The sequence below is a fragment of the Pteropus alecto genome, unplaced genomic scaffold (assembly GCF_000325575.1).
Source record: "Pteropus alecto unplaced genomic scaffold, ASM32557v1 scaffold273, whole genome shotgun sequence".
Taxonomy (NCBI): domain Eukaryota; kingdom Metazoa; phylum Chordata; class Mammalia; order Chiroptera; family Pteropodidae; genus Pteropus; species Pteropus alecto.
The window spans coordinates 219,040-234,810 of NW_006433963.1; the positions used below are offsets into that span (position 1 = coordinate 219,040).

The 15,771-nt window shown below is 31.7% G+C and overlaps 1 protein-coding gene across 1 annotated transcript in view; it reads left to right on the top strand.

Annotated features, from left to right (window-relative positions):
- The window catches only part of RPS6KA6 (ribosomal protein S6 kinase A6), a 125,573-nt gene that overhangs the window by 47,420 nt on the left and 62,382 nt on the right, over window positions 1-15,771 (top strand). Inside the window, exons 4-6 of the mRNA XM_006908990.1 lie at window positions 5,972-6,053; window positions 6,700-6,780; window positions 8,571-8,650. Of these exons, the coding sequence (XP_006909052.1) occupies window positions 5,972-6,053; window positions 6,700-6,780; window positions 8,571-8,650 (243 nt within the window). The remainder of the gene's footprint in view (window positions 1-5,971; window positions 6,054-6,699; window positions 6,781-8,570; window positions 8,651-15,771) is intronic.

Consider the following 15,771-nt stretch of genomic DNA (forward strand, 5'->3'; position numbering starts at 1 on the left):
ACACTAGATTATAGTTGTAAATCTCAGCACAAACATTACAAGCTTAGGAGGAAGGGGAACCAAAACTAGCCTCAACAATTGTAGAAGATCGAATTCATAAAAAAAACAAACATATTCTCTGACCACAGTGCTTTGAAACTGGAGAGATCACTGCAGAAAGTGAGAAGAACCATAAATATGTGGAAATTAAACAACATGCTACTAAAGAACAACTGGGTCACAGAAGAAATAAAAGGAGAGGTCAGGTGATACATAGAAACAAACAAAAATGAAAGTACATGTCAAAACTTGAGAAACAGCAAAAGCAGTGATAAGAGGAAAGTTCATATTAACAGGCCTATCTCCAGAAACAATAAAGATCCCAAATAAACAACCTAACATTCCATCTTAGAAAACTATAAAAGGAAGAAAAAAAATGAAGCCCAACGTCAGCAAAAGGAAGGAAATAATAAAAATTAGAACAGAATTAAATGAAATTGAAAACAAAAAGACAATAGAAAAAAATAATGTTACAAAGAGTTGATTCTTTGAGATTAATAAAATTGACAAATCCATGGGTAGACTCTTTAAAGGAAAAAAAGGGCACAAAATCAAAAAAGAAAGTAGAAAATAAAACATAGCAATGAAATAAAAAGGATCATACGAGAATTTTTTGAACGTTTAAATAACACCAAATTTAATAACCCAAAAGAAATGGGAAAAAATTTAGAAATATACTACCTTCCTAGACTGAATCATGAAGAACTAGAAAGTCTAAATATATTGTTCAACAGTATGAAAATTGAAACAATCGTCAAAATCTCCAAAGCTAAAGTCCAGGACCACATGGCTTCACTAGTGAATTCTACCAAAGATTCAAAAATTTCACACCTGTTCTTTTCAAACTTTTCCAAAAATTTGAAGAAGAGACAATACTTCCTAGCTCATTTTATGAAGCCATCATTACCCTGATCAAAAACATGGTAAAGATCACACACTCACACACACACACAAACTATAGACCATGACTAGAGATGAAAAATTCATAAACAAAATACTAGCAAGTCAAATACAACACATTAAAAAGGGTATACACCACAATCAATTGTGCTTCATCCCAGGGGCGCAGGGATGGTTTAACATACACAAATCGATTACTGTGATATACCACATAAAATAAAGAAGAAAAGCCATATGATCATATTAATAGATGCAGAAAAAGCATTTGGTATCCAAAATATATGGTATCCATTTAAGATTAAAACAATAAAATGGGTATAGAAGGAAAGAACCCCCAAATAGTAAAGACCATATATGACAAACTCTCAGCTAGATTCATACAGAATGGAGAACAACTAAAAACCTTCCATCTAAAATCAGGAACAAGACAAGGCTGTCCAATGTCACCACTATTAATATAGTATTGGAAGTCCTAGCTAGAGCAATCAGACAGGAGAAAAAGTTATCTAAGTAGCGAATGAGGAAGTCAAACTGTCACTTTTTGCAGATTGATATAATTCTCTATATAGAAAACCCTATAGAATCCACTAAAAAATTACTGGAAACAATAAGCAAATACAGTAACATTGAAGAATACAAAATCAATGTTCAAAGATTCATAGCATTCTTACAATCTAACAGTTTTCTGAAAAAGAAATGAGAAAAAATTCCTTTTGCACTTGTAACAAACAGGATAAAATACCTAGGAATAAACCTAACAAAACATGTGAAGGACCTATACACTGAAAACTATAAGACATTATTAAATGAAAATGAAGAAGACACCCAGAAATAGAAAGATATTTCGTGTTCATGGATTGGAAGAATCAACATAGTTAAAATGACCTCATTACTTAAAGCATTATACAGATTTAATGTAATCTCCATCAAAATCTCATCGGCATTTTTAAAAGAAATAGAACAAAAAGTCATCAGATTTGTATGGAAACACCAAAGACCTTGAAGAGCCAAAGCAATCTTGAGAAAAAAGAACAAGGGTAGAAGTATCACTCTGACTTCAAATTATACTAAAAAGCAAAAGTCATCAAAACAGCATGGTATTGACAGAAAAACAGACACACAGACCAATGAAACAATTGAAAGCCCAGAAATAAACCTCTGTCTATATGGGCAAATAATTTTGTCCAAAAACTTATAAAGGAGAAAGGAAAGCCTCTTCAATAAATGGTGCTGGAAAAATTGGAAAGCCACCTACAAAAGAATGAATCTAAATTGCTATCTGTCACCATACACCGATAGCAACTCGGATCAAAGATTTGAATATGAGACCAGAAACAATAAATCACATAGAAGGAAACATAAGTACTAAACTCATGGACCTTGGATTTAGAGAAGATTTTATGACTGACTTCAAAGGCAAGAGTTGTAAAAGCAAAAATAAATCAATGGGACTATATCAAACTAAAAAGCTTCTGCATAGCAAAAGAAACCATTGACAAGGCAAAATGACAACCATCCAAATGGGAGAAGATATTTGCAAACTACACCTCTGGTGAGGGCCTGATGTCCAAAATATACAAAGAACTCATACAACTCAAAATGAAAGGAATCCTGTTAAAAAATGGGCAGAGAACATGAACAGATGCTTTTCTCAAGAAGACATACAAATGGTTAACTTGAAAAAAATGCTCAGCTTCACTTGCCATTAGGGAAATGCAAATCAAAACTACAATGAGATAGTCACCGCACACCTGTTAGAATGGTTGTCATCAACAGGACAAGTAATAAGAAGTGTTAGGGAGGTTGTGAGGTAAAAGGAACCCTCATGCAGTGCTGGTGATATCTCTAGTATGGGAAACGGTATGGAGGTTCCTCATGAAGTTAAGAATAAAATTACCATGCGACCCAGCAATTCCTCTCTGGATATTTACCCAAAATACTTTGTAAATATTTACCCAAAATATTTACAAAGATATATGCAATCTCGATGTTCATAGTAGTAGTATTCATGGTGGCCAAGACATGGAAACAACCTAGTGTCCTTCAGTAGATGATTAGATAAAGAAGATGTGGTATATATCTACAATGAAATATTGCACAGCCATAAGAAAAGGTAAAATATTGCCATTTGTGACAATATGGATGGATCTTGATATTATCATGCTAAGCGAAATAAGTCAGACTGAAAAAGTTGAGAACCATATGATTTCACTTATATGTGGAATATAAAACCGAAAACAACAAACAAACATGACAGACAAACAGAGACTCATGGACACGGACAGTGGATTACTGGTTAACAGTGGGAAGGGAAGGAGGGAAAAGTTAGATAGGAGTAAAGGGGGTCCAATATTTGGTGATGAAAAAAAAAAAGTTGGTTGCATTTTTACACACCAATGAAGAAAATCTCATTTACAATACATCAAAAATAATAACATACCAAGGAATAAATTTAAGGAGGCCAAAGATTTGTACTGGGGAAATTACAAGTCATTGAAAAAAAGAGATAGAAGAAGATAGAAATAAATTGAAGCATACACCGTTCTCGTAGATAGGAAGAATTATCATCATTAATATGTTCATATTACCCCAAGCAATCTACAGGTTAAATGCAATCCTTGTCAAAATACCAATGACATTTTCCAATGGACTGGAACAAATTATCCAAAAATTTAAATGAAACCTTAAAAGATCCCTAATAGCCATGGCAACCTTGAGAAAGAAGAATAAAATTGGAAGTATCATGTTACCTATATTAAATTATACTACAAGGTTATAGTAATCATAACAGCATACTACTGGCATAAAAACAGATACATTGATCTATGGAATGGAATAGAGAACCCAGAAATAAATCCACACCTATATCATTTAATATATTACAAAGAAGCCAAGAATATAAAATGGGGTGATGAAAGTTTCTTCAATAAATGGTGTTGGGAAAACTAGACCACCTTCTTACACCATATACATGAATCAACTCGAAATAAATTAGAAGGTTAAACATAAGAACTGAAACCATAAAACTACTAGAAGAAATCATAGGCAGTAAAGACCCTGACACTGCTCTTTGTAATATTGTTTTCTGTTATCTTTGGGTAATGAAAACAAAAGGAAAAACAAACAAACAAACAAATGGGACTACATGAAACTAAAAAGTTTTTGCACATCAGGGGAAACCATCAAGAAAACAAAAAGACAACCTACTGAATGAGAGAAAATATTTGCCTGTGATACATCTTATAAGGGGTTAATATCCAAAATTTATAAATAACTCATACAGTTCAACACCAAAAAATAAACAAACAAATAAAAATGGGCAGAAGAACCGAATAGGTATTTCTCCATAGGGACATACAGATGGCCGATAGACATATGAAGAGATTCTCAGTGTCACTAATCATCAGAGAAATGCAAATTAAAACCACAATGAGATATCACTTTATATCTTTCGGAATGGCTCTCACCAAAAAATCAAAAAACAAGTGGTGGTGAGGATGTGGAAAAAATGGAACCCTCATACATTGTTGATGGGGTTGCAAATTGGTACAGCCACTATAGAAAACATTTTGGAAGTTCCTCAAAAAATTAAAATTAGAACTACCTTATGACTTAGCACTTCTATTTCTGGGTATTTATCCAAAGAAAACCAAAACACTAATTCAAAAAGGTATATACAAGTCTGTGTTCACTGCAGCACTGTTTACAACAGTTACCAAGATATGGAAGCAACCTAAGTGCCCATCAATAGATGACTGTATAAAGAAGTGGTACAGATATACTATGTATATCTGTAACAATATGAATGGACCTAGAGGGTATTATGCTTAGCGAAATAACTCAGACAAAGAGATATACCATATGATTTCAGTTACATTCAGAATCTGTGGAACAAAATAAACTAAGAAAATAGAAACAGTCTCATAGATATAGAGAACAAACTGGTTATTGCTAAATCTGAGAGGAGTTGGGGGTTTTGGTGAAAACAGTGATGGCTATAATAAGTACAAATTGGTAGTTACAAAATAGTCATGGGGATGTTAAGTACAGCCTAGGGAATATAGTCAATAATATTGTAATGGCTGTATATAATGACAGATGGGTCCTAGAGTATTTGGGGAGATCACTTCATAAATTACATAAACACCTAACCACTGTGCTGTATACCTGAAACTAATATAAAATTAAAAATAAAGATCTCGAATAAAATGTCTTTAGCAATACCTTGGGAAACAGGTAAGACAAAAAACAGCTTTCCTATCTGCAATTTTATGTGAGCAAATTAGTTAACTTGATCACATTTTTAATTTAAGCAACACTTGAATAGAACTTGTTAGAGTTGGGGATGGCAGTTTGAGGCAGTTGAACAAGTTTTACTAATTATATTTTTTAAATAAAACAGTCATTTACTAATAAATACCTCATAAAACTGTGATCTATATTTATCTTCATAACTGAGGCTATTAAAAATCTTAGCTTTTAATGAGTCATAATCTTAGTTTGATAATATGAGATATTAATTAAGTTTGCTTGGTAACTTCACAGTTTAACTTTCATTGAGATAATGTGCCATCGTCATTCTTTTACCTGGCAGATAAAAAAGTGCACCTGTTTTTTATTAGAAATTTAAATGCCTGGTAACTTCCAGAATGGACCAATAATGAAGTAGAAAAGAAGGTATCCAATTAATGGTCATCACATTTGTTTGCTCTTTATTAAGGTAACAAAAAGGATCGTGGGTCTTAAAAGGAGCTTTCTTAGTTCAAATTGTTTTTTGTTGTTATCTTTTATATCATAAACTTCTCATAGTTCATGACTGTGTCTCTTTTAAAAAACTTCTATAGTAGTATGTATGAGTGTAATTTACTAAATGAATGAAAGTGAGAAAATATTAACTAAGTATAATTTATAGAGAAAGGCATATCTTAATGAAATTAAAGAAAATACAAGGACATATGTGTGTGCTAATGAATGTGTATAGCAAAAAAAGTCTTGAAATGTGAGTTTTACTTTTCTTTAATTCCTTTATTAGGTTTTTCTTGTTAGAAAGAAGACCGGCCCTGATGCTGGCCAACTCTATGCAATGAAGGTGTTAAAAAAAGCTTCTTTAAAAGGTAGAAAATTAGAAAGCTCATTAAAATAGAATTTGTTAAAGCTTGTTTTAACAAATATGTTGTATATTTCTTGTATAAAATGGATAGATTTAGTTTTCTTTTAAAATTAGTAATTGTTACTGTTTTTTAGCTGGTAAGTGATATTTCTAGTTGTGATATTTGCATATGTCCTAATTTAGTGAGAGTGTACTCTGATAAAAATTTAATGGTATAAAAAGTGACACATTTCATTTACTTAAAATGAACTTATTAAGCTATATTCTTTTTTCTTTTTTTTTTCCTGTTTCATCTGTATTGGTATTATGTATTGAATGCACAACTGGCTGCATATACTTATACACACCATCTTCTAGGTTGTGATAATAACACTGAGCTCAATTTAAGTCAACACATTTAAACTACTATAAACTAATACATAATAAATGCATATTAGCCAAATACCTGTTTATGTCACTTTAACCTATCTCTAGATCTAAATCTAATTTATTGGCTTTCTGAGAATATGGTAATTACTATTTACGACTATTTAGATTGCAAATGTAGGCACTTATAAAGTTATATTTTATATTTTTGTTTGATGAATTTTTGGTTGAATCTCTTCTGAAATTATGTATAATACTAATATATTTTAACCTGTAATTTTTAGTTCGAGACAGAGTTCGGACAAAGATGGAGAGGGATATTTTGGTAGAAGTAAATCACCCATTTATTGTCAAATTGCACTATGGTATGTAATCTCTTTTTTAAATTTATAGAGTTAGATAATTAAGGTTTCCTTTCAGACAGTAATATAACAGGAAATAAATACTTGAAACCGATTTCATATATTTGACTATACGAAATGTATTTATTTGAAATAAGACTCAATATTCAGCTTTTAGTTGTATTTCCTCTATTTATTAATTAACTTGTCTAAGGTAATAAGATAGTGTTTTTTGATTACTTGTGTGGTAGTATTTCTATACTAGGCTATACTTCCAGTGATCTTAGGCTATAAACTTCTGTGATATTTTGTTCAAAATGCTTTGGTGTTTGGATGTGCTCCTTTTATACGTTTATAATGAACATATCCATCTTATTTCCTGGTTCTGTTTAAGAAGACCATGAAGTTTTATTAGTCTATTTGAGTTATTCTTTCTTATATTGGGGAGGAGAGGAATATTAGTGAGAAGCAGTAGGTATTATGGAAAAAAACATGAATTTGTAGTCAGACAGTTCTGAGTTCGAATAATGGCTTCATTTTCATTGCTAATTTGAGGTATGCATGATATTGTGGAGTTTGGCTTTCCTGGGAAATCCAAAGATATATATATATATGTATGTATATATATGTATGTATATATGTATATGTATACATATATACATATATGCACATATAAATCCAAAGATATATATATGTGTATGTATGTATATATGTATATACATATGTATATATATACGTATAATCAATAGCTCCTACTTTTTTAAATTTCAAAATTTGAAATTGACAGTAGACTATATCAGTGATCATTAAATCACTGATATAGTCTATGTCACTTTCAAATTTTGAAATTTAAAAAAGTAGGAGCTATTGATTTTATTCTTCAGTAATGCTGACAAATAATACATTAAATACATTAAAATATATACCCAATTATCTCTATTAAAAAAACCCTCGCGAAATCCCTACCCATATTCTTTTACTCCCTTGTTACTCTAATGAAATGAAAATAGTAGTATCTTAAGACTTCCTTGAATCTCCAGGATGTCATTAGTTTAATCAATAAATACCATTTGTGCACAAAACACTGTATTAAATGCAATGAGCTCAAAAGTTGAAACAATCTTTGATCTCAAGAAATTTCTCTTCTACATGAAATACGGACATATAAACAAATTAATTATACAAATCGAATGGAGTAAGTACCATAAGAGAGACATAAGTAAAGTACAATGAGATCTGAAAAATAGTAGCAAGTAATGCTGATGGGGAAGAGGGTAAGGATGTTGTAGGAAATGTGAAAAAGAGGAAATCCTTAATAGAGGAAAGCTTAATAGAGGAGGTGACATGTTGGTTGAGCTTGAAAGAATTAGCAGATTTTCAACAGATGGGGAGGAAGAGTTCAGGCAATTGAAGTAGGACACAATGCTCAATAATTCTGGAAAATGAGGGTGTTAGAGGTTTCTGTGTAAAGCCACATGGAAGATTGATTATGTTCTATGAAGAGGTTTATAGCTATTTCCCCACCAGATTTAATTTTGAGATGTTATCTAATAATGGACCATGTGAGTGAATGCTTAATTGTATAGAGTTTAGTGATAAAATTCTTAACATATATATATTAATTTAAAAGTATATTAAGGAAATTTAACTTTGGATGGTCAATACACAATACAATATACATATGACATTAAATGTATACTTGAAATCTATATAATTTTATTAACCAATGTCATTCCAGTAAATTTAATATAAAGTATATTAAGCTTTTCAAGCTTTTAAGATTATTCTGGTATTACACTCTAATTTCTAATTAGCCTTTCAGACTGAAGGAAAGCTGTATTTAATTTTGGATTTTCTCAGGGGAGGAGATGTATTCACAAGATTATCCAAAGAGGTGAGTATCAGTAAAAATTTTACTATATTTTCTTGAAACAAAACTAAAAAAATTATTTTTGTTTTTTTGCTAATTACTTTTTTCCTATAGAAATTTTAAATGATAATTATGTTTGTTTGCATAGTATTTACCAGATGTGCCGATTAATGGCATTTTTTATCTGCCTGTCATTTAGATGATCTCAATGTGCTACTCACTATTCTCTTAGGCACAAGATCAATTTAAATGACGAAGCAGATAGAGGAAAGCTTAGGACTTTGGCCTACACAAGCTACCAAAATGCTTCTGGTAGTAGTCTTTAATCAAAATGCCTCTAGAAGTAGTGTTTAATTTATTCATGATTTAAACAGCTTTATGGAAGTATAATTGGTATACAATAAACTTCACATATTAAAATATATACTTTGGTAAATTTTAACATTTGTATATACTTGTTAAACCATTATCACAGTCAAAATAATTAGCTTATCTAACATCCTAACAGTTTTCCTGTGCCTCTTTGTAATGCCTTCCTCCTCCCCCACCCCTACTTACTCTGGTTTCTGTCACATATGTTTTCATTTTTCATGGTTAAATATGTAGACTGTAATGACTGGATTATATAGTATGTGCTTTTAAACTCATTTTAAAGACACTATTAAACTGTTTTCCAAAGTGGTTATATAATTTTTACATTTCCACCAGCAGCATATGCAAGTTTCAGTCGCTTCTCATTTTTGCCAGTGCTTGGTATGGTAAATCTTGTTTTAATTTTGGATATCTCATAAGTATATAGTGGTAACTTATTGTGGTTTTGAATTGCATTACCCTAAAAACTGATAATGTCTAGCATCTCTTCGTGCACTCATTTGACATCTGTCTATCCTCTTCGATAAAATGTGTGTTTAAATCTTTGGCCCATTTTTTTATTGGGTTTTGAGAGTCTTTATATATTTTGGATGGTAAGCCCTTATCATATATGTTATTTGCAAATATTTTCTTCTAGTCTATGGTTTGTCTTTTCATTCGCTTTAACAGTGTCCTAAAAGCAGAAATTCTTAATTTTGATGGTCGGACTTATATATGTTTTCTTTAATAAATTAAATTGGTTTTGGTGTCTTATTTAAGGAATATTTGCCTAATCCCAAGTCACAAAGATTTTCTCTTATGTTTCCTAAAGGTTTTGTAGTTTTCAGTTTTACATTTAACTTTATAATCCACTTTGAGTTCATTTTAGTATGTAGTGATAGGTATGTGTTTTAGTTGAAGTCCTTTTTTGTGTATAGATATCTCATTGTTCTAGCATCATCATTGGAAATAACTATGCTTTCTTCATTGAATTACCTTGCATATTTGTTGAACATAAATTGATCATATATACGAAGATATATTTCTGGAAACTCTATTTTATTCCATTGATCTATTAGTCTATATGCCCGTTCCACCCTGTCTTGATCACTGTACCTTTATAAGTCTTGAACTCAGGTAGTATAAATTCTTGAACTCTGCTTTTGTTTTTTTCAAATTTGTTTTGCCTTTTCTAGGTTCTTTGAATTTTCATATCAGTTTTAAAATCAGCTTTTCACTTTCTACAAGAAAGCCTGTGGGATTTTTTATTGGGATTTCATTGAGTCTTCCAGTCCGTGAACATGGTATCTCTCTCCATTTACTTAAGTATTCCTTAATTTCTCTCAGCAATGCCTTATCATTTTCAGTATACAGGTCTTACACATCTTTTGTCAGATTTTTCTCTATTTCCTTGTTTTCAATGCCATTATAAATGGAATTGATTTCTTAATTTCATTTTTAAATTAGATGGGAATACAATTAATTGTTTTTTATATTGAACGTGTATCCCACAATTTAATTAAACTTATTTATTACATCTAGCATCTTTCTGTAGATTCCATAGAATTTTCTATTTGTAATCTACAAATAAGGAGTTTTACTTTTTTTTGTTGTTATGGATATCATTTAATTCTTTTTTTTGCCTTTGTTGCACTGGCTTGACCCTCCAGTTCAGTGTTGAATAGAATTGGTAAGAGCAGACATTCTTTCCTTATTTCTGATCTTAGGGGGAAATAATAATTTTACCATAAATTACAAAGTTAAGGTGGGTCTTTTTATTTCTATTTAAAATTTTAACAAGTTATTTTAATTATACTTGACATATAATATTATATTAGTTTCAGGTGTACAACTTGTTGATTCAACGTTTATATACCTTATAAAATGATCACTACAATAAGTCTATTAATCATCTGTCACCATACATTATGATGTTATTGACTTCCCTATATTGGACATTATATCCTTGTTACTTTATAACTGAAAGTTTGTACTTCTTAATCCTCTTCTGCTTTTTAGCCCAGCCTTCCACTTCCCTCCCCTCTGGCTACCATCACTTCGTTCATTGTATCTGTGAATTTGTTTCTGTTTCTTTATGTTCATACATGTGTTTTGTTTTTTATATTCTACACATAAGTAAAATCATAAGATATTTGACTTTCTCTATCTGACTTTTTTCTTTTTCGCTTAACATAATAATACTCTTTACGTCCATACATTGATGTCAAAAATGGCAAGATTTCATTTCTTCTTATGAATGAGTAATACTCTATTGTATATATGTACCACATCTTCTTTATCTATTCATCTATATCTAGGCTGTTGTAAACAGTACTGCAATGAACATAGAGGAGTATATATACTTTTGTTTTATATACTATTGTTTTCATTTTCTTAAGGTAAATACCCAGAAGTAGAATTGCTTTGTGATAAGATGGTTCTATTTTTAATTTTTTAAAGAACCTTCATACTGTTTTCCATAGTGGCTGCAATAATTTACAATCCCACTAACAGTGCATGAGGGTTCCCTTTTTTTCACATACTTGCTAACACTTGTTATTTGTTGAATTTTTTATAATAGCCATTCTGACAGGTATGAAGCGATATCTCATTGTGGTTTTGATTTGTATTTCCCTGATTATTAGTGATGTTCAGAATCTTTTCATGTGTCCGTTGGCCATCTGTATATCTTCTTTGGATAAATGTCTATTCAATTCCTCTGCCCATTTTTTATTTATTTTAATTTTTTAATTTTTTTAAATTTTTATTTTTATTGTGGTAACGTTGATTAACAAAATCCAGTAAGATTCAGGTGTACAATATAACAATAAGGCATGCATATATATCGTATTGTGTGTTTACCGGCCATAGTTTGATTTCTTTCTGTCACCACATATTTGACCCCTATTATTCCATCTACCTACTCCCTCTTCCTCCTCTGGTAACCACTAGTCTGTTGTCCATGTTCATGAGTCATTCTTTTTTTGTCCTGTTCGTTTGTTGCTTTTGGGTTTATATCCCACGTATGAGTGATATCATGTGGTTTCAACTTTTTGTGCCTGGCTTATTTTGCTTAGCATGATTATCTAAAGGTCCACCCATGTTATTGTAAATGGCAGTATTTCATCCCTTCTTTTGGCCGAGTGATACTCCATTGTATATACGTACCACAGCTTCTTTATCCAATCGTCTGTTGTAGGACACTTCAGTTGCATCCATGTCCTGGCCACCATGAATAATGCCGCTATAAACATCGGTGTGAAAATATCTTTTTGGATATGGGTTTTCAGTTCTTTGGGGTAAATAATCAGTAGAGGGATTGCTGGATCATGTGGAAGATCAATTCTTAGTTTTTTGAGGAACCTCCATACTGTTTTCCATAGTGGCTGTACCAATTTACAATCCCACCAGCAGTGTATGAAGGTTCCTTTTTCTCCACATCCTCTCTAACACTTGTTATTACTTGTCCTGTTGATAACAGCTATTCTAACAGATGTGAGATGGTATCTCATTGTGGTTTTGATTTGCATTTTCCTAATAGCCAGCAATGTTGAACATCTTGTCATATGTTTGTTAGCCATTTGTATGTCTTCTTGGGATTAGTGTCTGTTCACGTCCTCTACCCATTTTTTTATTGGATTGTTTCTTTGTTGTTGTTGTTGTTGTTGTTGTTGTATTTATTGAATTGTGTGAGTTCATTGTATATTTTGGATAATAGGCCCTAATCAGAGGTGAAGCTTGCAAATATATTGTCATATTTGGATGATTGTCTCTATACCTTGTTGACGTTTTGTTGTTGTTGTTGTTGTGCAGAAGCTTTTAATTTTATGTAGTCCCATTCAGTTAATTTTGCTTTTATTTCCTTTGCATTTGAGGTCAAATTAATAAAATCCTCTTTAAGTCCAAGGTCCATGAGTTTACTTCCTATGTTTTCTTCTATGGAATTTATTGTTTCATGACTTATATACAGATCCTTAATCCATTTTGAATTAATTTTGGTATGTAGTGATAGACAACAGTCTAGTTTCATTTTGGTGTGTGGTGATAGACAACAGTCTAGTTTCAGTCAAAGGAAAGTCTCTTCAATAAATGGTTTTGGTAAAACTGGAAAACTATCAGTTCTGGAAAACTGTAGCTTTCCGGTTTTACCAGAACCATTTATTGAAGGGACTTTCCTTTCTCCACTGTATGTTTTTGTCAAAAATTATTTGCACATTTAAATATTGGTTCCTTCTTCACATATAGGTGAACTCATATAATGTTTATCTTTCTCTGTGTGACTTAAATAGCTACTAGGTCCATCAAAGCAATATCTTTTTCCATCCCCTTCCTTTTACTCTGTGTTTGTCTTTTAATATGAAGTGAGTCTCTTATAGGCAACATTTAGGGGTCTTGATTTCCTTTCCATTCATCCACTTTATCTTTTATTTAGAGCACTTAATTCTTTTCTATTTGAGGTACTTGCTGATAGGAATGTAGTTGTTACCATTTTTTACTCCTGTTTTTTAGATTAATTTATTTGAATTACTTTCGAGTATACAGTACGTTGTTTAGACATCTATATAGTTCATAAAACGATCCCCCCAATTGCTTCATCCCTCCCCTCCCCTCCATCTAGCCAACACGACTTCTTCATTTCCTATCTGGGCGCCTTTTATATTTTTCTCTTGCCTGATTGCACTCACTAGGACCTCCAGTGTTATATTGAATAACAGTGGCGATAATGGACAGCCATGTCTTTTTCATGATCTGAAAGGAAAGGTTTTCAGTTTTTTACCATTAAGTATAATGTTGACTAAGGGTTTGTCATATATGGCCTTTATTATGTTAAGGTACTTGCTTTTTATACCAATGTTGTTAAGTGTTTTGATCATGAATGAATGCTGTCTCTTGTCAAAGATTTTTCTGCATCTATTATTTGATCATATGGTTTTTATTTTTTAATTTGTTTATGTTGTGTATCACATTAATGGATTTGTGTATGATGGACCACCCTTGTGCCCCTGGGATGAAGCCCGGTTGATCATGGGGTATAATCTTTTTAATATGTTGTTGTATACGGTTTGCTAGTATCTTATTTAGGATTTTTGCATCTGTGTTCATGAAAGATATTGGTCTGTAGTTTACTTTTTGTGTGTTATCTTTACCAGGTTTTGATATCAGGGTAATATTGGCCTTATAAAATGAGTTAAGTAGGAAGTATTGCCACCTCTTTGATTTTTTTGGAAGAGTTTGAGGAGAATAGGTATTAAATCTTCTTTGAATGTTTGGTAGAATTCACTGGTGTAGCCATATGGTCCTGGACTTTTAATTTTTGGTAGATTTTTGATGATTGTTTCAATTTCCTTACTGCTGATTGGTGTATTTAGATTTTCCACTTCTTGATTCAGTCTAGAAAGGTATCTTCCTAACTACTTATCCATTTATTATAGGTTATTACATTTGGTGTTACATACTTTTTCATAGTATTCTTGTACGATCCTTTGTATTTCTGCATTGTCTGTCTTCATTTCTCCTCTTTCTTCCCAGATTTTGTTTTATGTGTGTCCTTTCTCTTTTTTCTTTAGTGAATCTAGCCAGGAGCTTGCCAATTTTATTAAACTTTTCAAATAACCAGCTCATTGTTGTATTATTTTTCTATTGATTTTTTGTGTTCAATTTCATTTAATTCTGCTCTCAGTTTGATTATTTCTTTACTTTTGCTGACTTTAAGCTTTATTTATTCTTTGTTTTCTAGTTTTTAAAGATGAAACATTAACTTGTTTATTTGGGCTCTTTCTTGTTTTTTGCGATAGGCCTGTAATGATATGAACTTTCCTCTTATGACCGCCTTTGCCGTGTCCTAAAAGTTTTGATATGTAATACTATCATTATCATTCGTTTCTATGTATCTCTTGAACTCTCTTTTTATTTCTCATCTGACCCAGTCATTCTTCAGTAGCGTGTTGTTCAATCTTCATGTATTTGCAGTTCTTCCTGCTTTCTTTTTGCAGTTGATCTCTAGTTTCAAAGCATTATGATCACAAAATATAGTTGGTATGATTTCAACCCTCTTATATTTGTTGATGCTATCTCTGTGTCCTAGTATGTCGTCAGTTCTTGAGAATCTTCCATGTGCACTAGAGAAAAAATGTATTAGCAGCTGTTTTGGAATGAAAGGCTCTCTAAATATCAATAATGTCCAGTTGGTCTAACGTGTCACTTAGGGATATTAATTCTTTTTTGATTTTCTATTTGGATGATCTGTCGATATCTGACAGTGGGGCATTTTGGTTCCCTACTGTGATGGTGATTTGGTCTGTTTCTCCCTTTAGTTCTATTAGTAATTGCTTTACCCATTTTGGGGCTCCCTGGTTGGGAGCATAGATATTAATAAGTGTTATATCCTCTTGGTGCATGATTTCTTTTATCATTATGAAGTGTCCTTCAGTTTCTTTCTTTACCTTTTTTTATTTTTAAATCTATTTCACCCAATATTAGCACCGCTACTCACGCTTTTCTTTGAATGCCATTTGTTTGAAATATCATTTTCCACCCTTTCAGTTTGAGTCTATATTTGTCTTTGGAGCCGAGATGTGTCTCCTGGAACCAGCATATAGTTGGGTTTTTTTTATATAGTTTTTTATATAGTTGCGACTCTGTGCCTTTTTATTGGTGAGATCAATCCATTTACATTACGATGATTATTGAAATGTGAGGTTTTCCTATAGCTATTTTATGTTTTGCTTTCTTGTTGCTCGGTCTTTCCATTGCTTCCTTTACCTTGTGTGTCTTTTTTTTTGGGGGGGGGGGGG